The 25086-nt window shown below is 48.0% G+C and overlaps 1 protein-coding gene across 4 annotated transcripts in view; it reads right to left on the reverse strand.

The window, feature by feature from the left end:
• Positions 1-307: 307 nt before the first annotated feature.
• Positions 308-25086, reverse strand: part of CACNA1D (calcium channel, voltage-dependent, L type, alpha 1D subunit) — a 416410-nt gene continuing 391631 nt past the window's right edge. For 2 of the 4 annotated variants that reach the window (XM_006892226.1, XM_006892225.1), the window contains 8 exons: positions 13369-13488; positions 12300-12667; positions 11621-11647; positions 10299-10448; positions 8907-9070; positions 6308-6429; positions 2552-2872; positions 308-1616 (listed from right to left, as the gene is read on the reverse strand). In XM_006892226.1, the coding sequence (XP_006892288.1) occupies positions 1323-1616; positions 2552-2872; positions 6308-6429; positions 8907-9070; positions 10299-10448; positions 11621-11647; positions 12300-12667; positions 13369-13488 (1566 nt within the window). In that variant the 3' untranslated portion in view covers positions 308-1322. The remainder of the gene's footprint in view (positions 1617-2551; positions 2873-6307; positions 6430-8906; positions 9071-10298; positions 10449-11620; positions 11648-12299; positions 12668-13368; positions 13489-25086) is intronic. The other 2 variants (XM_006892227.1, XM_006892228.1) reach the window with 2 other exon arrangements.

Here is a 25086-nt window from a genome sequence, read left to right on the forward strand (position 1 = left end):
TAAGCAGCATCACCAGTTCCTAGGGGTCAAGAGCAGACTCTGGTCATTCACCTGCACAATTATTTCTGCACCAGAGATGCAAAAGTATCCCATGTGGGCAGCTGAGAAACTGAAGCTGTGAATGCCACAGGGTCAGAGTACCAGTGTGACCTATTCTGAAATCAGCAAACGACGAAAGTGAAGAAACAAACGACAAACAAACAAACAAACCATAAACCCCAAACAAAAACAGTCACAAACCCATAGTGGATCAAAAAGTATAACATCAAACCACAGAACGCTTGTCCAAATGAAAGACTGCATCTAGTATCTTGTGTAAAGAGAAAACTGACGGTGACTCAAAATATTTTAGAAAAAAAAATCTCTGTAGTGTCAAGTTTTTTTGAATTCACCCCCAAAAGATTTTCACAGAATGAGAATTGGCTCTAGTTCCTCTATTTCTGGATAACCCAAGTAAAAATACGGATGATTTCTAGATTTCAGTGGGGACTACAATTATTAGGACCCATGGATATTGCTGCAGTTCAAATACGGTACAGTAATTACAAAATATAGACCATCTCTTTACAAATACAAAGTAGAGTATATTACAAGTCATATACAGTAAATCTAGAAGTTTTAAACAAACTAGCGGATCTAAGTTTACCTGGTTGCGAGTGCATGGTTATTCCAGTTTACAGTTGCCCTTAATGTGACTCGGAAACCAACCATCTGAATGAGAATCTCTTATGTAAACTGGTGTCACAGGACAGAACACCTGGTTTGTAAGGTCCTCCTCTCTCCTCCTAATGACCGCTGGTAGGTAGATTCTGACACACACTGTGTGTCTCAGAAGAGCTAGAGAGGAACCAGGAAGCAGTGTATCTGGGGGTGGGTGTAAAGTGGATATGCTGGGCCCAGTGAATGTCTGATATGCTAGGCTGATGGCTGAGGTAATGACTCAGGTGTGGTGACCGTCATCACCTTTATCCTTCCCCAGGGGGTTTGCACACACAGCAGACCACATCCAGACCAGAGGGCACGTCTGCCTGCCTGCCTGCCTCACTGACCCTCTCCATGGGGGCGGGACCTGCTGTCTCCCACAGGGTCCCCCTGTGGGGGTGGAACACATGGCCCACTCGCTGCTCAGCTCGGCCACTTGGCACCTGCTCCCTACCCAGGTTTATGGCTTCCATGAGGCGTGACATCACTTTTACAAAAGTCTAACTGAAGGTGGACTCCAGACTAGTGCCTAAGCTGTCCTAATCTACGAGGCACTTTTTACCCCTGGCCCTGCCTCTGCCTGACCCGGGGCGGGAGCCGGTCCGCCCCCTTGCTGAGTGCTACAAGGTGGTAATGCAGATCATCTCGTCTGCCAGGTCCTCCTCGTACCGCCCAGGGTCTGGCTCTTCATCGCTGTAGCCAGGACCAAAGTCTTGGAGCTCGTAGTCCTGCCGGTGGGAGATGGGGCCCACGTCCCCGTTGGCCGGAGGACTCACGTTCCCGTTGAGCAGGTGGCTGGCTGCACTCTCCATCTCGTCGATGGTGAGGTCACAGGCATCGGCTATTTCATGTTTTGTGGCAGACACAAATTTGGGGTCCCTTGCATACCGTCCTAACCCTTCAGATATGAGGACCTGTCAAGGCAAGAGGGCTAACGTGAGTGCCACGTGTGGCTGAGGGAGAGGGGGGAGGAAAAACCAGCTGGAGTGTGAATGGCATGATGTGCTCCGGGACCCAGAGACTGATGAGATCTCAAGCACGTCTGGGGGATGCAGGCAGAAAGGTAGGCTCAGAAGATGTCACAGAGCTCAGAGTACACATGGCCCAACAATGGTGACACCTTTTGGAAAATGGTCTTAATATAAGCTAATAAGATTTGCTGGCAGCTCAATGCTGCTAACCCAAAGATTGGTGACTTGAAACCAGCCAGGAGCTCCACCGAACAAAGACGTGGCAATCTGCTCCCACATAGAGTCCAGATAAAAATCTTTTACAGGGGAGTTCTTTGCTTCATGGGATTACGGGGTCAGAATCAGACAGTAGAACTGCCCCCTGAGGGTTTCCGATGCTACAGTGTTTATAAGAGCAGAATGACTACCAGGTCTTGTTCTCCTTCAGTGGCTGGTGGGTCTGAACCACCGACCTTAATGGTTAGCAGCTCAGCACTTAACCACTGGCACCAGGGCTCCCTCCTTCCTGCTTCTGCTGCTCCTGTGTGCCACTGAGCCTGGCCTGACCCATAGTGGACCCTCCGGAGGGTTTTCACAGGCAATAAATCACACGAGAGAAGCTTGCTTAGCCTTCTCCCACTCCCTTACTGCACAGGTAATTTATGAGAACTGGCAGTGGTGGGCCATTTTTATGTTCATGTCGTAAGTCGCATTCATCTGCATGGCTTCTCCTTCCTGGGTGACTCTCGAGTTCCCACTAAGAAGCGGGAGGTGCCAGTCTATATCCAGGTGGCCTGGCCCAAGGGCTGGTGCTACTCTAACCTGTCCACCCTCCTGCTGGATGTGGGTCTCCATAGAGCCACCTCTGTTGCTCTGGAGCCATCAGGAGCTGTACTCACTGCTTCCACCAAGCTGTCTGCACTCCTCTGCTTGTCACTGGTTTTGTTCCGGAAGCTGCTAGGGACGGTCAGGCTGGCCGGCGTGAAAGTCCGATAGGAGATGTCCGGCTCATCCGTGTACCAGGAGCTGCGGTGCAGGGACGGCAGGCTGCCGTTGACCTGGTCCAGGGACTCTGACCGGTCCACCTGGATCAGGGGCGTGTAGCAGGGTGTCCAGTCCTGGTAGGGAGGGGTCGCTGGAGGAGTGGCCCACGACCGGGTTGAGTGGCTCGGTGAGTACTTCTGGGCTTTACTGGAATCTAGGCCTGCGACAGCCATGATCTGAGGAGAGAGAACGTGGAGGGACGAGGGTGCCTCCCACATCCAACCCTCATGCTTTCTTAACGTGGGCAGAGTGCGAGGCACGTCCTTCCAAGAGCTGAGCAGACAGGAAGAGGAGGACACGAGCACACTGGAGAAAATGTAATCACCAGTAAAAGTGGGCTTTCTAGCTGACTGTTTTCTTTTCCCCCAAGTGAAGACTACACTGACTGTGACTTTTCCAGGGCAAGGATCAGTTGCTAATTCATGAACTTGCTTCACAACGATGATGAGTCAGGGAAGAGGTGCAAGCTGTGGTGTAGGGAATATACTGCCAAGTTAAACATTTAAGCAGATTCACAGAAAACTTGGTAATTCAAAGAACTTACATGAAAACATGGCTGGTCCCTTATATTCTATTGTAATGCCTCATATAAACGGCATGCTGTGCTTTTAGAGCATTGGGTCCAAACTCTACTGCTTATTTCTACAAATCTGCCTGACAAGCCCCAGTTTGCGGAGAGGGACACTGAAACCTAGTCTGGGTCAACAGCGGAGGCAGATGGCCCCATGGCGGCAGCTCAGACAGACAGATGTGACCTGGTCACGCCAGAGCAGGGGAATGTGGCCTTTTCATGCATGTGCCCATCTCAAGGACCACTTGCAGATGGCTTTTCATGGCCTGGAGCCTCCAAAAGGCTGGTCCTTCAATGAGGACAGCAACAAGACCATAAAAAGTGAGGATGGGCAGTAAGCTCATACCAAACACGATCCATTATTGTTGCTGTCAGACGCCATCCAATCGGACCCACAGAGACCGAAGGGACAGCTTCCCAGAACCCTGGCCTACCCTGTGCCTTCCTCATCATCTCTGACACACTACGGCCCCATGCTTAAGTCATCGTGTCAATCCATCCTGTTGGAGGTAGTCCTCTCCTTCACTGACCCTCCATCTTTCCCAGCACAATATCCCTTTCTAAGAAATATCCTCCCTAGTTATGTACCTAAAGTATGAAAGATGATGCTTGCTATTTTTGCTTCTAAGGAGCACTCTGGCTGCACGTTTTCCAAGTGTTTGCTCTCTTGGCCATCCATGGGATAGTCAGCACTCTTCTTCAACCCCACTCAAAGGCACCCCTCCTTCTGTCACCCTTATTCACTGTCCAGCTCGCTGATGCGGGTGACCGAGAAGACTATGGTTTGAATCAGGAGCATCTTCATCTTCAAACTGACATCGCCGCTCCTCAGCATTGTGGAGACGCCCCTGACAGCAGACTTGTCCAATGCAATACGTCTCCTGATTTCCTGGCTGCTGGTACCAAGGGTGTTGATCGTTGATTCAAGTAAGATGAAATCATTGACTGCTTCAATCCTTTCTCCAGCTATATCATTGACTGTTGGTCCTGTAATGAGGACCTTTGTTTCCCTGATGTTAAAATACAATCCATAATGAAGGCTGTAGACCTTGATCCTCTACAGCAATAATTTCATATCCTCTTCACTTTCAGCAAAGTTGCGTCATCTGCATAATGCATGTCTTCCTCCAATCCTGATGCCAAAGTCTTCTTCATAAAGTCTGGCTTCATGAATTATTTGCTCAGCATACAGACTGAATAGGTATGGGGAAAGGATGCAACCTTGATGCACATCCTTCCTGATTTTAAACCATGCAATGTGCCCTTCCTCCTTGTGGACCATAGTTATACAAATGTTAAGTGCAAAACCACCATATGACTCTGCATTTGTCACTAGAGAAATGCAAACCAAATTATGGTGAGATAACAGTTTAGGCCCATGAAGATGGCCTGATTTGTGGTGGTGGGGAGAGAAATCTGTACTGGCGAGGATGTGGGGAGAATGCAACCTTCATACGCTGGTGGGAGTGTGAAGTGGCCAGCTACTGTACAAAGCAGTTTGACAGTTACACAAATGTTAAGTGCAGAACTACCACATGACTCTGGAATTCCGCTCATTGGTAGGTGCCCCAAAGGGCAGGCGCTCAGATACCTGCACACTCTTGTTCAGTGCAGCACTCCTCACATAGCTGAGAGCAGGAAAACAACCCAAATGTCCATCAGTGGAAGAATAGATAAGGTAAATGTGGTCCATACAGTGGGATACTATTTGGCCATAGAAAAATGGTGCCCCAGGACCTGCTAAAACAGGACGGACCCAGCAAACATCACGCCAAGTGAAGTCATCACAGGACAATACCCATCTTTCCACTGAGGATTCTACTTTCTCTCTAGCAAATTCACAGGGCGGGGAATGAGTGTGGAAGGGGCACCGAGCTTCTGTCTGTGGGGATGACACACTGGAGGAAGCTGACGTGGTAACGGTTGCCTAACACAGTGAATATACTTTCATGCTGCTGAAATGAACACTTGAAAATGGTAAGTTTTATGTTAATTATACTTTGCAATACTATGTTTCGTGTGTGTGTGTGCATGTTTAAAAGTAAAAGCAGAGCTGCAAGAAGCTGGCACCCCTGTGAAGAAGAGATAGGAAATGATGCGAGTGTGCACGTCCTTGCTCAGGAGGCCCAGCCCAGCAGTGCTCACGAGACAGGTGCTCATTCTACCATGCTGTTGCTGTGTACTGTCGAGAAGGAACCGACCCAGAGCTGACCCTCCAGTGGGTTTTCAGAGGCAGTTAATCACATGGGAGGGGACTGTCCATCCTTCTCCCATGGAGCAACTGGTGAGATTTGAATCACGTGCCTTTGGGATTGCAGCTCAGCTGCCATATACATACATACACACACATTCATTCTCTCTCTCTCTCTCGCTCTCTCAACAGCATCTCAGAGGTGCTGTTTTCAGAGAGAAGTCTCTTTTCTCCTGGAGGTCAGGCCCTGGGGAGCGGGCTTGTCCTGTCCCTTCGCGCTCTGGTCCACGGGCTGCTGTCCACCCCTCACTGCTGATGCCATTCCTCCCTTCAACATACTGTCCTTATTGGTAGCAGCATCTGAGGCCACTCGCCCTCCTGACCAGAAGACACCAACCACAGAGGCAGCAGAGGACAAGCTTTAAAGAAAGCACAGCCTCTCAGAGCCAATGTGGGCAGCATGGATGGTTGGGGACCAGTTAAGCTGCTACCACCCCCGGCTCATAGGTTGTACTAGTTCTATCGTTTTTGCTGAGGAAGGGTGAGAGAAAGGCACTGGGTTGCTCATGGCTCAGGCAAGACAGAACAGTTCAGATTCAAATGCAGCCTTGATGCAAATGCCAACTCTGTTGCTAACTTGCGGCATGACATAACCTCCCCTCTCCCCCCCAGCCAGGTGCTCATCTTGCACTGAGGTTGTTACAGAGATTAAACCTGACCATGTGGAGTTCTCTCCTTCCCTCCAGGTGCTGGGAGCCACGGGGCAGGGTGTCCTGTGTTTGAGCCCCAGGCAGGAATCCACCTGCAAGGCGTGATGTGGACACAACCACCTCGGGCGGGCACACTCACCTGCTGCTGCATCAGGTGCAGAGGCAGCGCCGTGCGGTGGGGGAAGGCGGGCGACGGCGGGACCTCCTCCTGGCTGCTCTGCCGTCGCAGGCACTCGAAGTTGAAGGAGGATCTCCGGTGGGCTAGGAAGTCAGAGCACAGCAGTCAGTGTGGGACAAGCTCTCCAGACGGGCCCAGGGTCACTCAGGAACTGGGGAGAATGGGCTGGACCTTCAGCAGGGAGCTTGGGAGGAAGCGTACAGCATGTCCAGGAAAAAGAATTACCAGCGAGATCTCAAAGCAAAGGAAGAAAAAGGGCCCACTGAGCTATGTTTATTTTTTTTTTAAAATTTCAAGTTCTGTCTGAGCCTCTTCTCAGGAGCTGGAGTTAAAGGGAGTCCAGAGGGAAGCTTGGACCTCAGAAGCTCCTGGCTCAAAATACCACAGGGAGCTCCATGTTTTTGTTTGGGAGCCCATGGCCATTCTGGAAGCCAGAAAGCAGGCTGTGAGGCCCCTTCCTTCATCAGGATAGCCTCACTGTCTCTAAAGACGCGGTATCACGTTAGTACTTCTGGGTTATCACCATTGTTATAAATTTTTCAAGGAGAATGGCTTGCTACTTGTCCCTGATTAGTTTCACCTGGTAATATGTAAACATTTTTCCCCCCCTTAAAAATCCAACTTCTCTAGGATTGAAGATAAAACATACAACAAAATAACAAAACGTTGTCGTATTAACAGTTCTCCGGGCCCTCCCTCTTCTCAGGGCTTGGAACTGTTCCTGTGGATCCATTTTTCCTGCACTGGAAAACCTCAGGGAAGAGCCTTAAGTTAGTCTATTTGGGGGAACTGCATACAAGGTTCTAGAACGGGCATCGCATGAAGCCCAGGCCGAGTCCTTAGCCGACCACTTCTTGAAAAGGCAAGGCAGGGATCCAACCCTGATTTCTCCTTGTTGAGTTGGCTACATGGTCTGCATCAGAAAGCCTTCCACTTGGATACTACACAGGGGTCTCACTTCCCCACGCGAGGGGAAACAGCTTTCCTTACCAACATGAGCTCGGGGCCCAGGGACTCAGAGCTGGGAAGGCAGAACAAGCCCTCTCTCTGATGAGTGTTGTGCTTTTCTGTTTGGAAACAGGTTCTCAGACCCCCATTGTTTCATCTCCTGGCACAGCAGCTTCCAGAAGAGGAAGTAATTGCGCTGTGGTTGAGGAGTTTAATTCTCTGCCTGCCCGAGCTCTGAGCTGATGTCAGGCGCAGTCCTTCATAAAGAAAGAGAGCAGCGGCTCCTGCTGGTTCAGCCCCTCACCATCACGGGTGGCGTGGGCACTGCTGAGCCTGCTGCCCAGCTTGGCAAGTCAATGGCAAGGTTCTCGGTGGGCAGCGGGCACCTCCCAGGTGAGAGAAGCCATTGTCTGGTCTCACGCTTCATCCAGTATTTATGGAGAATGGAACTCGGTGTTCAGCATGTGCTTGGGGCTGAGCAATTAAATATTACCCACAGAAGTGGGTCTGATTAAACTCTCCAGCAGGGCTGTGGCAGCTGGAGCAAGGCAATGGGCCTTGGGCGCCACCCTACCCAGCCCTTTACTGTGTTATGTGGCCAACGAGCCTCAGCTATTTCTGGCTAAAGTCCTGCATACAATAGGCTTCATTTGTCAGAAATACTAGACATGGATATTCTTTAACCATCATCCAAATCTCCACATGCGCCGCATCAAAGGGCCTGGCTGTCCTGATGGCATGGGTGGACCACAGCCACAGAAGAAAACTGTCTGGGAATCACCAGCCATAGCCCTCCTTAGCAGGATGGGGTCCTCCGGCCCCCGAATCCTAGGAAGTGTGGCCATATCCTAGCAGCACCTATCCTAGCAGCAATCACTGTGGAGTTCTGAGTGCTGTTTACCTGCCTGTGGGCATGGGGAGGCCTGACGCAAGGATGAAAGACTAAGAGGAAGAGGGGAGGATAGAGAAATGGAGAAGGGTGAGGTTGATACTGGTGAGCAGCTCTGGAGGGGGCACTCGGGATGCCCAAGGGCCTCTCAGAAGCACGGGGCTCTGTGAAGTGCAGGTCAAAGGCCACTGTGCACTACGGCCACCTCCTCACCTCTGAGCTGTCCACCAGAAGTACACACCTTGCTTGCTTCTCAGACACAGCAGAGGCTCAAAGGCAATCATAACACACACTAAGGGCATTTTAGGGATTGCTGGCGACTTAATAGTAACACGTTGTGCTGCCAACCCACAGGAGCACGGTTCGAATCTACCAGCTGCTCCGTGAGACAAAGATAGGAAACCTCCCCCCATATGATTTACAGCCTCTGAAAAGCTGCTGGAGGGTCAGCTATGGGATGGTCCCACCTTGATGGTCCATTACAACAGCAAGAAGAGCCTTTTGTCAGTGTTACACTCTGTATAGTTTTAGTCTCATACTATCTCTATCTGTTCTGAGTAAAAAAATCTGTTTCATTGGACCTCTCACTAGGGGTCTGGGGGGAGGATGGCAGGCCCCATGCACAGTAGGCTCACGTGGCCACACTTCCTCTCTGGACAGTGTGGGGGGCACACCGTGCTACTTTATGGGAGGGGTCGCCCAAAGCCAAGGACCCAGCCTCACATGGAGGGGTTGGAGGTAGTAGGCGTCGCCTTGGTGATCTCTGTGAATCGTAGCCCATGGGAGAGTCTTCATCCTCTAAACAGCCTTGGGGGTGATGGTAGCCTCGGGGCCTCTCGAAGTCCAGGCTGCTGCCAGGGTATCTGGAGTAGTAGCTGCAGTTGTGCCTAGCCGTGACAAAGGCCACAAGGGACAGTGAGGGCATGTGCGATTCCAGCCAACAAGCCCTACCTCCCCCCTCCACAGCTGCCACTCTGATCCACCTCCCTTCACACAGCCGGACTAGCTGATGACAACACGCTCCTGAGATTCCAGAAGGTTCTAAATGGAGCACCAAGGCCCTTCCAGGAAGGAAGGCTGGAGGCCTGTGGCAAGGGATATGCCAGGACTTTCTATCCACTGGCCAGCCTCAGAGGAGGGGTCACATGTGGACTTCACATGTCACAGAGGCGTGGCTGTCATCTGTTCACTTACAGAGAAGCCTTCTCTTGCATGTCTGTCTACTTGGCCAGTGTGTGTTAGAGAAGGCCAATGCCGAACGAAGGGGTTTGGAGAGGTCTGCAAAGCAGGTTCTGGGAATGTTCTGGAGGCAGGGAGGTGGCATGCAATTCCGATCAAAGTAGTTAAAAGTAAGGCACACGCAGGCCATCAGAGAGGATGGTGGGAATTAGAGTCGGGTGAGGGCAACCAAGGGGTGGACCTGGTGACAGCAAAGCCCGAAAAGAAACAGGACATCAGCCAGAAGCCCAGCATTTGAGGGTCACAGGGGGTCAGGCAGTGGATGCCAGAAGTGACGTCACTGTAGAACCATCATTTCCCACTTCAATGGGCCGCCTGATCATGATGAAATGCCATTAAAGAGGAAAAAGTGGATAGGTAGCCTGTGACTTCCACACTGTTCCCCAAATGCCCTAACTGAAAGCCGTCTCCCCAGGACAGAGCTGGGCAAGGTCCCTCTGCTGAGATGATGCCACTCCGACCTCTCATGACTGGAGTGGGAAGAGCGTGCTGTTCCTTAGGACTTCACGCACCACCACGGCTGAGTGACCTGCTGTGCAAACAGGGCCCCCAGGTCAGAGATCTCCGTGTTGGTCAAAGAACTGGTCTTTCCAAGGAACTGAGGAAATGGGCCAACTGAGCCTCGAAGCAGACGTAGGCTCTCGCCTCAGGGGACCCTGGTGGGAAGAAGTCAAAGGGTCTGAAAGAACAGACTCCTGCTTCCTTCTGGCCTGACTTTTCCTACTCTGATCTCCCCTCGCCTGCTGTTTGTGCTCCATTTCACTTTTCTGGGGAGTCTATAGAGTCACCTGGAGGTGCCCAGGACACAAAAAGGAGGTGGGCTCAGCCCTGACCTCAGCCCGAGTCACAGGCTCCCAATTGCATGTGCCCAGTCACCTGCTCCCAGCTGACGAGCTGTCATCCTCGTAGCACTCCTCACCACTGAAGTACTCCTGCTCCCCCAGGCATCGGGGGTCCTGGAAGTAGCTGTGTATCTCAGGATCTTCTCGGCAGATGGTTGGGAACTGTTCATCTCCAGAGTCAGACCTGCAGTTGGAAGAGGGGATCTGAGAGCCTGGGTAGGTGACAGTCCTCCTGGAGGCAGTGCCCACAGCACGAGGCTGGAGGCCCTGCCCAAGTGCTCCTCGCTTCCCTTCCTCAGGAATCAGCCTCTGGCTGGACCAAACTGCTAAGACTGCTGGCAGGGGAGAGTTCCCCCAAGGCCTTGCACAATGCTGGTGCCAAGTCACGGTGCCAGAGGCCATGAAGCCTAAGGACATGCACAGAGCTTGGTCACTGCCAAAAGAGACAGGGAGTGAGGAAGGGACTTCAGGCTCCCAGACCACTACCTATTCTGATTCTTTTCCTTTCCACCCCAATCTCAACCCAGTGTGACTTCAGGGCCTAGGACAAAGAGGGTCTCATTCTATTAAATCCAAGAAGCTTTGGTGCTGAGTCACAGGGGAGATGTTCATGGGGAACATTTGCCACGTTTTCAAAGGCTGTTCCGCTTCAGGATGAGCAGCTCTTCCTGAAACCCAGCTTGTCCTGTGCCTGCCCTCTTAGTGGGAAGCATCTGGGTATCAACTCCTTCCCAAATAAAGGACTGCACTGCCTGAGTTCTCTATTCTCCCCCCACCCTTCTTGGCCCCAGCTGCTTCTGATTCCACTTGTTTAAAACAATACCAGAAGACCTCATCCCCCTGTCCCCAACAAAGTTGTCACTCCATCCACAGGTGAACACAGCACAGTAAACACACAGCTGATTATCCATACACGCTGAGGACTATGGGGTAGACTGGAAGTTCTGGCTCCTGATCTTCAGGAGGTCTGGACCATGTATTTACTAATTATCCCTGCCCACCCGCTGATAATTGATCTCAAAGGTCAGGCAAGAGTCGCCCAGTTTCAAGAGGCTGGGAGCCCATCAGCACACAGAGCGCCTTCCAGCAATGTGTGAGTCTTGCAGGAGTGAGCCCAGGGGCTATGCCTGACTCAAGACCATCGCTCCTGGATTATATCAGTGCACGCAGACAAGGATCTGAAGACTCCCTGCTTAAGGAAGACTGCCCCTGATCCCTGAGTCCATGGCCCTGTTAGAATCTTTGAGACCACATGGCTCAAAGGACTTTCTCTCCTTCCTCAGCAGCCAGAGGCCAGTTGATGATAGTCATAAAACTCGAGTGCTTAACACGTAAAAGCAGGCAATGGGCACATACCTAATATAAGTTTCATAATAGCGGGTTCTATCCAGGAAAGGCGTAAAATGGGAAGAAGTGAGAAGATAAAAGTTTAATATTTCCAATAAAATTCAGAACATAGATATAAGTCTACTTCCTAGAGTTGGGCTTGATAAACTATACCATGGGCTGAATAGGGGCTGCCTCTATTCTTGTATAATTTTTAAATATTTTTTAAATGACTGGAAAAAACTCTAAGAAGAAAAACATTTCATCACATGTGAATTCAGGGAGCTCTTATGGCCTAGTGTGGCAAGAAGCTGCGCTGCAATCCCAAAGGCATGTGGTTTGAGGCCACCAACTGGGCATTCAACAGAATAATTTAGTAGTTGCAACTGAGACCGAGTGGGGAAGTCGTAAGTATTTATTATCTTGCTCTTTGGATAAAAAGTTGGCTAATCTCTGACCCAGAATATATCAGCACAATTGAGGAGACTAGGTTTTCCAGCTGCTGTCTCTGGGGTAGGTACCATACACGGCAGGCAACAGCTGGCAGGGCCTCTTATCCATGAGGCTCATCACGTGACTCGAGCTTCCGTAAGTGGTCTGGAGAATGACCTCTGTTCCCAAGCTCAGGGGACAAAGCCACCTCCATCCATGGACTGGACGAGGTGGGCAGACGCCACACTACCCAGTGCAAACACATTGTCAAGGTTACCTTTTAATACTGGACCTTCTTTGACGCTCACGGTCATGCTTGTGGGAGGAATGATGCCCATTTTCAGACACATGCTCAATGTTCCCAAGGCTGGGTCGCTTTCCATGGGCAGCTTTGGACATATTGGCATTATTGAGATTGGCATTTGTTGAGTTGGGAACTTGTTTTCCTATGGAATTATGGTAATGATGGTTATGACACACCGAATTTCCTGCTGGAGGAAACAGCGGTTTCTCAGTGTCACTTGCAGGTGGAATTGAAGGCCTTTGGACATGCAGGGGACGGTGGGTGGTATTGGTCTGCTGAAGGGAATCTCTCCTATCACTATTAACATGATTGACATGGTTTCCAAGCAGGGCACCATTTCTCTGCAAAATAATGGGAGACAACACCAGGTAATTTAACAAGTATTTGATGCAGGCTAGCTATGTTAGGTAATTCTTTTCTAAACGAAAAACAAATTCTAGGTACCACAGGCTCCCTGTCAAACAATCTGAGTGTCTGAACCATCAGGGTGAACATTTTCATGTGGCAGGTGGTCCCCCCTAAAATGAGGAAAGATACCAATTCCTGAGCAGGAACCAATCTCTCTGCTGCTATACAAGTGTACTCCTCCAGCCTCTGCAAGGTGAAGTAACTTTTACACCCATCTGGGCTGGCTGGCAGCCCCCAAAGCTGGGCAATATGCATGCACTCTGGGCCGCAGGACTGAGGAGTGGCCAGCAAATCAAAGAGCTAGCTCATGGAAGGAGTGATGGCAGTAAAGGCAGTTTCTGGAAGGGTCCAGGATGCTCATCCACAACTGGTCAGTGACTGGCCAAACTCCCCAGAACTGACAGTGTGGAGCTGAAGGGCATCCTCAGTGAATAAGCAGGCTTGGCCCTGGAAGAGGTGCCAGTGCAGACAGGCTACGGGGAGTCTACAGGGAGGGTGTGGTCTGCAAACCCCACTAGGCCCTGGGGCTGGCTGGCTTCCTCCAAAATCTTCTGTGGCTCCTGAACTGCCCAAGCTGGAGTCCTGCCTCACTATTTCCAGGTGGCCAGTGCGTAGCTAGACGTGGAATAATTACTTTGAACATATCTTCTTCTTCTTCTTCTCGTTTTGTTTCCTCCGGCTCGTCATCTTGCAAATCACACGAGATGGCCCGCCGGATTTCTGGCCCAATGTCGTGCAGTGTCCTTAACCCCGCCTAGATCAATGAAAACGGCAAAACAGGTTAGACAACACGGGGCCAGGATCTGGTCTGGGGCTTGGCTCTGCTCCTGCCTCAATCAGCTGCAGGAGGGGACTGTTTTTCCAAAGGAAAAACCAGGGAACTCACAGCTTGGTTGAATGTAAAGGAAGGGGTCCCTGAAAGTTAAGGGCTGCCGTGTGTGGTCAGGATGACCCCAAGGCAGGACTATGGGTTGTCAGGGCCAGGGCCCCCCGGCCTTGTCTAAAGGACACCCGTCATAAGGATCACTCTACAAGGCTTGACCAGCACACCGGACAGGCCCAGCAGGACTGCTTGGAAGAGAGGGCAGCGAGGACTCCATGGGCCTGAGGGATGAGGACACAGACCAAGCAGCCATCAGGGCCACGGGTTCTGCTGAAAAGGCATGAGGACAAGGGAGTGACACAACATACCGCAACCACCCACACACTCGGGACCATGACACAAAGATCACACGCCCAGGGCTGCTGTGTAGTGCCCCGCCTCCAAGGCCGCCCGTGGTGCCCCAGGCTGCAGCCTCCATTCAGGCTAGGACTCTGTAGGTGACCACAGCAACCTCAACCCTTTGAAGCCAGGGCAAGACGACACCAGGCAACTCTCCATGTCAGCAGATAGTCTGCATTTCCCTAGGACTCTCCAGAGGGCTGGCTGTCGTCACTGGGTCGCTATGGTACTTGGAAAGCACCTGTCCTCTCTGGAGGCCCACTGTCTACCGTTTTGCTAGGAAGCACACCAAGACACTTATGGACTCTACGTGAGAGAAGGTGAGGAAGCTGCCACTGATGCCGTTAGGTTTTTCCACCAACGTGAAGGAAAACAGCATGTTAGCAGAACGACTAAGGGGGAAAGGGTCTATATGGTTACTCTGTCCTTTTGTAAAAAGAAAAGATTTCCACTTGAAGGCCCTTTGTTCCTGTTCCCTAGGTCCTTGCCGCCCACCCTATTACACAGGTACCTCTTCATGCTGGCAGTCTGTGTGCTATTCAGCATTTGCTAAAGCTTTGGAGAATGGCTGAGACGCTGTTTGTGCAGGTCTCCAAAGGGGAACAAGGCTAACCAGCAGGTCACAGGGCGGTGACCACTTCCCTGTCCTTCCTCCACAACACTTATTTGAAGGGGGTGGTGGGGGCAAATACAAGCATCATGTCCATGCTGGGGTCGTGAGACACATGGGGGAACCAAAATTCAATGCTGACAGGCCTGGGCTCCAGTAAACTGGCTTGTGCAAATGCCACGGTAGTGACATTCATTTAGAACGTAAAAGTCATCCAAGAACTTGCTAGGACAATGTTATAAAAATGGTCTCTTCTGTAAAAATGCCAAGCCCATAGAATGCTGCTGTTACAAACTGATCTGGTTTGAATCGTTGCTTCAGTGGAGGAGCAGTAGGACTTTCTAGTTGTGAATTGTGGGAATCAAAGAACTGTCATGAGTCAAGGTCATGTCCCAGGGCCAATCCCAGCATTGCGCCTCAGTGGGAAAACCTCTTGCTTTCCCTCAGGCCACAGGCATGGACACACACACACACACACACACACACACACACACACCCTTTTCATTACTCTCATGCACACTCACGCTCATACACACGTCCTTTCTCGACTCCCGATCCCAGCACATCCAACTCTAGGGGGTTCCTTGGGCTCTGAGGTAGATCTATCTGCAACATTAAGAAGCCAAATCCAACGTCACGTTGCTAAGAGCAGTGCCTGTGGAGAAAGGTGGGGCTAAACAGTATTAAAAAGTCTACAATTCAGACTCTTCTAAGGTATAAATATTGAGAGAAATTAAGCAAGGGCTTTATAGAATCTGATTTTGGATTAACTTGGGGGGAGGAGTCTTTTACAGATCAATAAGAAGGGATAGGGCTTGACACACCTGTTGTCATCGCCATAAAATTAGCTGTCACAATCTCCTACATCAGCACCCCCAGAAATCACACCCATTAACCCATGTTACAGGAAGTACAGGCCAGTCATCCTCTTGGTTTTAAATGAAGACAGACAATCCTATCTACTGTCATTCAACTGATTAGACTAGGTCTGATTAAAAGAAATAGAAAACTATTTATTTGGATAATTTTTAACATCATCCTTTGTTGACTGGTTGACATTTCACTGAAATACACATATAATTGCATAATAAAACAAAAACTGTCTCCAGCATGTCTTCAATGATACATAAGGTTAGGATTTGGTTGAGAGGACAATGCATTGAACAGACACAGGACAGGTAAGTTGTTTGCAACATAAATCATGAAGGAGGTTGAGGGGTGGCCCCAGGGGCCACTTTCAAAGACATATCATGGCAACATATTTATTAAAGAGACAGCAAAAGGGGGGAGAGAGAGCATCACGCTTCCCAGACACAAAAGCAGAGGGTGAGAAAAATCATGGTTATAGGTTTGCTTGTGCCACACAGGGAAAAATAAAACCACACCTTTTAAGTCTGAGAGGGTCTTTACTCTTTCACATATAAATTCAGAAGGTTGGCATGGGGAGTGTGTGGCTGGAGAGTGGCATGTGCCATGGGTAAGGAGAGCAACAGGTGTTCCCAAACTTGGACTGAAATGAAGCGTAAGCGCAGCACCCTGGATTTATTACATATCACAAGCATGAAAATGACAGTTTCCTAAAACAGGAATCAAGCTTCCAGGTAGCGTCAACTGTTCCAAAAATTCCAGAGGCACAAGTTCCAATTCCAAAAAGAAAAAATGCAGAAAACTACTTTAAACTCTTGAAAAATGTATTCCTTCCCCACCCCCCGGCCCTAAAAAAAGCGCATTTCTCTGGAAATAAATACTGTACAATCAATAAAATCTAATCTTTCATATTTCTTATCTGTATCTACCTATATCAGCAAAATACTATTTTAATTTGAAATGTGGTCATTAGCACTTAAACCAGAACAATTGAAGCCATATAAAGTCATTCCATTAACATCACAGTTAGGAGTATGGTTTTGAATAAACACAGAGTTGCTACAAAATATAAATATTATTGACTTGGTAGTTCCCCACCCCCCCAGATGTCCAATCTTACAAAATATTAAACAGAATCAAGCCTTGTTTCTGGTTGATTTTAAAATGCTAGATGTTATCATAAATATATTTTTTAAAAAAGAAACATTGGCGTTTTGCCTGTAGACTGCTGCTTGAAATTTTTAGACACCATTAATTGGAATTTTATATTTACTAATGAATGATTAAATCACCCACCCAAAAAAACTCCGACAAACCATAACATCACTCTAAACATTTCCGAAGCAATAGCATATAGTAGTGACAGTTCTAACACCAAATATGAACATTCATCATTTCCCTTCTTTTGCCCACTTGTAGGGTTAAGTTTAAGTTTTTCCTACCTGGATGCATGTGAACTGGTTTGGCAGCCTGTCTCCCTAAGCTAGCTCCATCAGACACACTGTTCACCCATCAGCTCTCACACCACTGCAGCAAACACGTGCGAAGGGACCTACACTGTAACAGTGGAGATAAGAGATGCAGGCCTCGAGTCTGGATGGGGCCAGGCCATTCATCTTCAGGATGTGAGTGCCAGGCTTCCTGTCTCCAGCCAGAGGACTCTGCAGTGGCAGAGTCTGCTCTCCATCACTGGCAGGCTTCACTCACTCAGCCCAGGCTGGCCTGCTGGGTAATCACAAGTTCTGCTTAACCCTTTCCAGGCTTCAGCCCATGCCAAAATAGAGGGACACCTTTAGACTAGTTCTGGGAGAAGGAGGCATGGGAGATTAAACTCTTACAGAAGAAACCCGTTCATCTACAAGCTGTCTGCCTACACACACAAAGGCGGACACACACACACACACACACACACACTCTCTCTCTCTCTCTTTCTCTCTCACCCTCCTCGTGGGCACACCCCTTATTTTGTTATTGTTTTCTGTCAGGGAAAATGTGATGGCATGGCCTTTTTCCCATTGTGAGCAGGGCTTCTGTTAAATATAAAGGATGAGAATCATGCATCCGACCCTATTAGTCATTCACAGCGGGTCCAACCCTCACTGCAGTCAGCTGCAGCTTAGTTACTCCTACCAGCCATTCCCCAGCGTTGCACTCAGCTGGATAGATTGAGATTATTTTTTTTAAACCCATCACTTTGAAAGATAAAGAAAACTTTAATGAAATGATCACATAGGGTCTTGCCCTGAAAACCACCTTACAGAACTGTCTGTTTTAGCCCATTTTGATTCTTGGTTGTAGTTTCAACAGCAGAACCAGCAATTTGTGCCAATTTCCTGGTAACAGAGAGTAGATTCCTTGAAAGTTGGCTCAGCTGAAGCTACAAATTCCAACATTTATTCTGTTAACACCTTTACATCTATCACGACACATTACTTCCCCAGGTCCAGGAAAGAAGGGTTAAATTACCTGCCCAAACTAGTCTGGCTCAGCTGGGATGCTTGGTTCCAAGGCCCCCTCTCTCCACCTCCACCTTTACCACCACCAAGAGCAGGTCATCGCATCTCTCTGGAAGGAGGGCTGGAATCCAGTCTCAAACATGACTGTGGGGTGTCACTTAATCAAAGTCACCCTTCTTTCCAGTCACTTAGCAGAATTTGTTTGTAAGGGAAGCGGCCCATTATCATGTGTAGTCACAGAAACTAATCCTGTGCTTGATACACATCCTTGCTCTGTGATTTCTAAAAGCACTTTCTACCATGCACTTATTCAGACCATTGGTCCTCGCTCGGCACAGGCAGTGAGAGCTGGTGGCAGGTGATGGTACGTTCAGCCTGGGCGTGGCAGGACGGCACAGGCCACAGGCGACTTCTAGGTGAACAGGCTGGAGTTAGGAAAAGGTGTGGAAGGGCACAGTCCAAGTTAGGGGCACTCGCCCCACACAGAAATCCTCTAACAAGGAGAACCATAAAGGGGCCAAATACCCCTTTCCTTTAGGAAAGATTCTGGCCTGTTCTCCCACAGCAGCAGCTCTCAAGTGTGGTCCAGGGTCTCTGGGGATCCTCAGACACCTTCACGAGTGAGTGAGGCCAGTATGATACCAGGATGCTCTCTGTTTTGTAAACTCTTATACTCGCATGAGAATACAGTGCATTTTCCAAAGGTCACATGATACACAATGACAGCATGATTTGGCATCTTTGTGCTTGCATATTCTTGGGTTTTAAGAGTCCCTCTTCTTCATTAGATGGATGGAGAAAAGCAGCAGATCTTCAGACCAGAGAGCAGTTTTAACTTATAATACTGATATTCGACTTGTCAATAATTTATTTTTAGAGTATGAAAGGGTCCTAAGACCAGTAACTTTGAGTTCTGTGGCCTGAGACCAGGCTGCAACCTTGGGTTAGAAGGACTCCTTGTCCCTTCTAGGATTCCTCTGGACTTTATCCACTGGAAGAAATGTCCTTCAAGAGGGTTCTCTGAGCTAGTCTTTGGCATTCCTTAATGGGGTATCTTCACCACTTCCTCTAGAGTGATGTGTCTGTCTACCTGTTCCCCTAGGCAGCCATCTCTCTTAGGTCTAAGACATGCTAAAAAGAATGCATTCCCCCAGGTATCCATCCACCGTGGAATTGTCTGTAAGCTCTGGCAAGCTTCTTTCTATGGCTAATTGGATCATGACGTGTTGGGTTAAAGAGGGGGAAACATCACTGTCATTGTGTCAGTTCCAATTCAGAGCAATCATATAGGACAGAGCAGAGCTGCCCAGATGGTTCCCAAGGCCGTGATTCTTTCTTGGATGGACTCACATTCTACAGAGAAGTTGGTGGTGGGTCTGTTGTCAAATGCCTTAACCATAGTGCCATGAAAACTCCAAAAGAGGGATACTCAACTCAATTCAAGGACCTGGAGACAGGACCAACTCATAATTGACAGACTTTGGAGGCTGCAAATTGCATGGGAAGAGACTGCCCAATTTCTTCCTTTGGAGCCACTGATGGATTTGAACCACCACAGGGCCATCAGAGTTCCCTAAAGAGGGGGTATTAGGTGGGTATAATTAAATAATATGCTGCCATATTTAAGATCTTTTACCATTGCATAATGTAAATGGTTTTTATTTTCAGAAATGCTACTCAAAAATTTTTGGAAATAATTACTATTGTCAGAGGGGAAAGATTTTGCTCCATTTTGAAAGTATATACAACACAGGACCCCACAATCTTGTGCATCAATTGATGGGGGAATAAGCCATAGACAGGCCATTTAAGAACAGACTGTCCCCCAAATGGATATAGGCCTGAAACAGACTTTTTATTTTTTTAAATCCAAGTATTTACAAATTTAAGTTTAAGGATTTCACAACCTTGGAGTTTGTAACCTACTTTTGCTGTATGTGTCTGTGGAGATACTGAGGGAGCAGACCTGATGAATCTCTTAACAACTCTTTTTACATTTAAATTAAGTCTTCTACCAAAGTTTTAAGGGGAATGGCACCAGCATCTCTGTAGTCTGAATTTAAGCCAAGTCTTGGGCAAAGCCTATTTCTCATTCAAGTCAAAGCCTTCACTATTTCTGGCTGTCTTCAGTACGCTGGCCTCGGCTACCAAGTGCAGCCAGTGCTGTTACTCAGCAACAGAGAAGGCAACGGTCAGGCAAGAGTCTCTCTGATTTCATATAAACAGTTCTCCAAGTTCCATCTAAAAAGTCTCCATTTTCCAGCTCTTTTTTTGTTTCTAAGTACTGTGGAGAAAGGTAGGTGGAAAGATCGCCTGTGTGAAAGACTCAAGGCTTTTCAATTGGGGCTTTTGTGTGTGGAAATCTGGATCCAGAAGATAACTGATCATACTGGCTCTCTGAAATGAGGGGGTGCAGACTTGGGGAGTGCAATGTATTGCTTTTTTGTGTTTAATAAACTTAAAAGACAAACAGAGAGACTTTTACTCTGATGTGGGGATCAGTTTCCTACCTGTCCCCCAGAGAGATGATGACCAGCTTCCCTTCTGGAGATGATACACCAAATTCTTCATAACTGGTAAGCCCTGGCAGTAAGAATTCAGAGCAGAAGCAAGTTTTCAGCTGGACCAGTGTCCCAGAGGTCCCCAGGGCCTCCTATAGCCAGATCACATAGGAATCTGGGAGAGGGCTGGCATACTGGCAGAGGTGGGGAGGCTCAAGGCTTGGGGCAATACTTCTAATTACCAGATACAGCCATATGTCAATAAGTGGACTAGCCAGACTGTAGTGTGTCTAGCTGACTTTCAACTCTCCTCTTCAGATCACCACATGAACCTGTTAAGGGTCTGCTGCCCACTGGCTCCATGGAGTCTGTGTGAAAATCCACACACTCACTGAGAGTTCTGAGACTCAGGTGGGACAGCACTTAGGGCCGGGCCCATTTCCACAGTGACGTCTTGGGTCTACCTGAATGCAGGCAAGTCAGATCATGGTGAGTAATTGGGCAAAGGGACAAATTGTCACAGGCCTAAAAGGCTTCCCTGGAAAAGACTTCAAGGCTGGGAGGCATTCTGTTGTCGGTCATGTGTGGGGTGGCCTCGAGGACATGCCCTTCCACTAGCGCCAGTGCTCTCTGCACCCTGGCTTGTGTGCAGGGCTCCCTGTCATCTCAGGATGGCTGAGAGCTTTTGCTTCAGTAGGAGCAGCCCTTATGGAGTTTCTGCTGACTCTCTCCCCACTGACACAGACACACCACACACCACACACACACAAGCCCACACACAGACGCTTCAGTCTGCATAGATCAGCATGTAAAAGGGGCTCATATGCCCTTCTTTCCCCTAAACAGTTCAGAGTTCTCAAGTTTTTAGGTTCTTTCTGTCTTTGCACAAACATTAATTTGAATACTGATTTTAAAATTTAAATTGGTCATTTTGACTATCAGCTCAGCTTTAGATACCTTATGATTTACTAGGACTTTCCGACTGGAAGCCTACATGTTTGCAGGCATGGAACCAGGCTCATCAAGAAAATTCTTGGGGGGAGGAAATCTAATATCCTTGTATTATATAATTCAGCCTGTATGATTACCCTTGTTTATATCTTTATGCATTTCCACAAGTCTTTAAAGGGGAGAAAGCTCTTTGTTTTTCCCAATGGGTAACTACAGTTACAGAACAGAAAAGAGGGAAAAGAAAAACAGAATTTCTTAAAGTTCTGGTAGTAAACAGGCATATGATATTATTATTGTTGTAGTCTTAATAATAAGCATTTATACGTTCAAAGTGCTTTACAATCACTTAGCTATTCCTCACAACAGCCCTGTGAGGTAGGTCGACATTATCACCCCCATTTTACAGATGGGGAAACTGAGGCACAGAGAGGTTAAGTATCTTGCCCAAGGTCACACAGCAAGTGAACACTGGAGCTGGGACTAGAACCCAGGTTCCCCAACTTCCAATGTCCTTGAAACTAGACCACACTGCTTCCAAAGAGGAATCCCCAGACTGGCTGTGAGCACAACTTAAAGACGGACAATGTTAGATGAGGTTTGGGTGTGGTGACATTTCCTGTGGACACGGTAAGATGGAACCTGAGGTGTTGCCTGGATTGGTTTTGGCATGCGGGCGTTATGTGTTAGTTTGAATGGGTGTGACTGAGCGCTCTGTCCTGTCCATTCCTCACTGCATTCTGAACGGGGACACTGCTGAGAGCAGGAGCCGGTGGTCAGGAGGTCATGACGTATTGGGATAGGAAGGGAATCTGTCAGCTCAGTGCCAAGGGGCCTGCCGGTCACTGTGTGGTCAGGCAAACTGGGAATGCAGGACTTTGGAACGGAGTCAGCCGCCCACCTTAGGCAGGTCTGCTTATTCTTTTAATTATTATTATTTTATGTATTTCTTTCTTTTTTTTTTAACTGGCCAGCATCAGGAAGTTGTGTTCATTTCATTTCTTTGTGGGGCAGGTGGCTCCCTCCTTTGATCTCTCTCTCTCTTTTTCCCTTTCTCTGAGTCTCTGCTTGGAAGCCAACATTGTTAAGCCTTGTACGTCCCCTTTCAAGAAAAAGAGCCCTCGTGAGCAGCATCCGTGGCAGGCATGGCTCTGCAGATGGCCCAGGCCCTCTTCCACCTTCCGGAGGAGTGCTCTGCTTGGAAGGGGTCTCTCTGGGGCCTTGGGTTTGCTTTTTCCTGCATTTCTCCTGAAATGCTGTTTCAGTAGAAATAAGCCCACTTGAGACTTTTCCCTTTCAAGGCCTTAGCCACACACGCCTTCCGACTAACGAGCTCGGTGCTGTAGCTCAGGCAGAAAATTCTAAAGCATCCGTTCAAGCATCTGAAACAAATGAATCAGCCAGTGAAATCTCATCTGTTAGCATCTGTTCTCCTCTTAGATGAAAAAAAAAAAAAAGAAATAAAAGCCTTCTTATGGCTTTAGATTGAATCATGCTTTAAAAAAAGATTTTTTTTAAACTTACTACATTTTAGACTAAGGTGACTTGATGATAGGTGTTTGACCCTGTCCATTAAATATCTGTGGAGTGCCTCATTTTCCTGTCTTTATGCACCGAGCCTTCCCAAGAAGGCCACATCAGGGCACACTGGAACAAAGACTCATTTTCTTCTTGTGTCCCACCCACATCTCCACTTGACCACCTACATCAGCACGTGTTCGCCGGAGCCCAAGCTCTGAGATGACACTCTTTAAAAGCCTCATTTTTTACAGCTAGAATTAACAGCCTCCTCCTTAAAACCAACTTCCAAATAGGTAAGTAAATAAAAAAATATTATCCCTATAAAGTTTTACTGTCACTGCATCATCAGGCTCTCATTTGGGCTGGGGAGGGAACAGGCATCTCCTTGGATTCCATCAGAGTACACACCTTGCGCATGAAGGACATTCTTGAAAGTTGAAAGAAAGAGAAATGAACAAAACTTTCCCCACTTTGGGCTTTTTCTGTTGTTCTTATCCATGATTCTGTGTCTGGACCGGGTGATGGAGCCGTCAATGAGCACCTGCACGGGCTACAAAGGGCCTGAGGCTTTTCACGGCTGCTTAGCTGTGTCTTTTTATTTATTTGCTCCTCGTGGAAACTTGCAGGTCGCTTGGATGCAGCAATAATGGATGAAGAGCAGATGCTAAGTCAAACTAAAGTGAATATGGTATGTCAGGGATGGATGAGGGGGAAAAAAAGGCCAGGTACAGCTTCTCTCCTCCCCTCTTTGTAGAGGGGCTCAAGAGAAAGCTGGTTTTAATGATGACAATGGATGGAAAGATGGAAACTACACACTCATCCAGATCACAGAGCTCAAAGGGCACCGGACACCGAGCTCTGAACCACACTCGGATCCAGGGTCTCCTCAAGCCATTCTCCTGCACGTAGAAGGCAACACTAGTTGGTCTGAACAAAAGGATATCAACCCACAGGCTGGAAACCATAGTACAGTTACGTGCTCTTGAAAACCATTCTGTGGGTGGATGCAGAAAGCAGATAGAGAGCAGTTCTAGACTCTGTCCAGGCAGTTTGCTTTCTACGCAGCACGAACACTACACTTCATTCCCCATCAGCAATCAGTCTGTAAACCATGTGGCACCCTGTCATAGGGAGAAGGGAGTTACCCCTCTTATCAACAGTTCATGCCCGCTCTCCAGGGCTTCCTCAAGGAGTAGTGTACTTGTCTTAGCTACAGGATTGGTATATTCCTCCTATTGCCATTTGACCCCATTCTCCTAAATGCTATATCATCATGTATTGCTTCATCATATAGAGAGGAAGAAGGAGAATTACTGTGGAGTAACAAATCACATTTAAAGCCATCTCTATAGAAGAGGAAGCAAAAATGTAATTAGAATTATCCTTCAAAAAGACAAAAAGTTTCTATTTTTAAGATTTGGTTCAGAATCAAATGCACTTTGCAGAGTTTATCTGTCAAGATTATGAACACAATTTAATTTTCTATGCTGCATATTCAACATAAATTATAGTTAGAGCCTCAACTCCCAATGGAACCACATGTGAGAGTGCTGATGTTATAACTTAAGGGGAAATACTTTCATTTCACTAAGGAAATAAAACTATCCATACACAACAGAATGAAAAATATTCAGATGAAGAGAAACCAACCCTCAACATTATTTTAACACAGTGCGATAGCATCTTTTAACCTGTGACCTGTAAGTGTAGTTTTAGTACCATTTGATTTTTCCAGTTAAGATTGTGAACCTCACACATGAAATGTGGTAATTATATTTAAACAGGTGCTGTTTTTGCAGGTTTTAACATAGCAAACAATCTGATCCAACCACCACAGCAAAGAGCGAAGCCATCCAATCAGAAAGTCCCAGGGACTCAGAAAAGGTATAATCCTGCATCTAATTGGTCATCAAATATGCTTTCCACAGAAAACAGAAGAGTCTCTTAAACAGAGCTTCATTAAGACATAAAGAATCGATGAAAGCATATGTTCCCCCGTCTAGAAAATCCATTGAGTCCCAGCCCCACCAACTAGAATTCTAGAATACAAGCAGTCCCATGTTGGTAGAAGGCAACACCACGCTGACACCTGGTCAGCCCTGGACCTGAAAGCTCAGGACTACTTTGGAGAGGAGCCTTAGAAAACACATTAATCACACCCCCACTTTGCATTCAACTTTGCCATGCTTTCCTCAAGAGTATACAGATCAGAGAGCCATTCAAATGG

Source organism: Elephantulus edwardii, unplaced genomic scaffold, assembly GCF_000299155.1.
Source record: "Elephantulus edwardii isolate Elephantulus edwardi_28Jun2011 unplaced genomic scaffold, EleEdw1.0 scaffold00113, whole genome shotgun sequence".
NCBI classification, from domain to species: domain Eukaryota; kingdom Metazoa; phylum Chordata; class Mammalia; order Macroscelidea; family Macroscelididae; genus Elephantulus; species Elephantulus edwardii.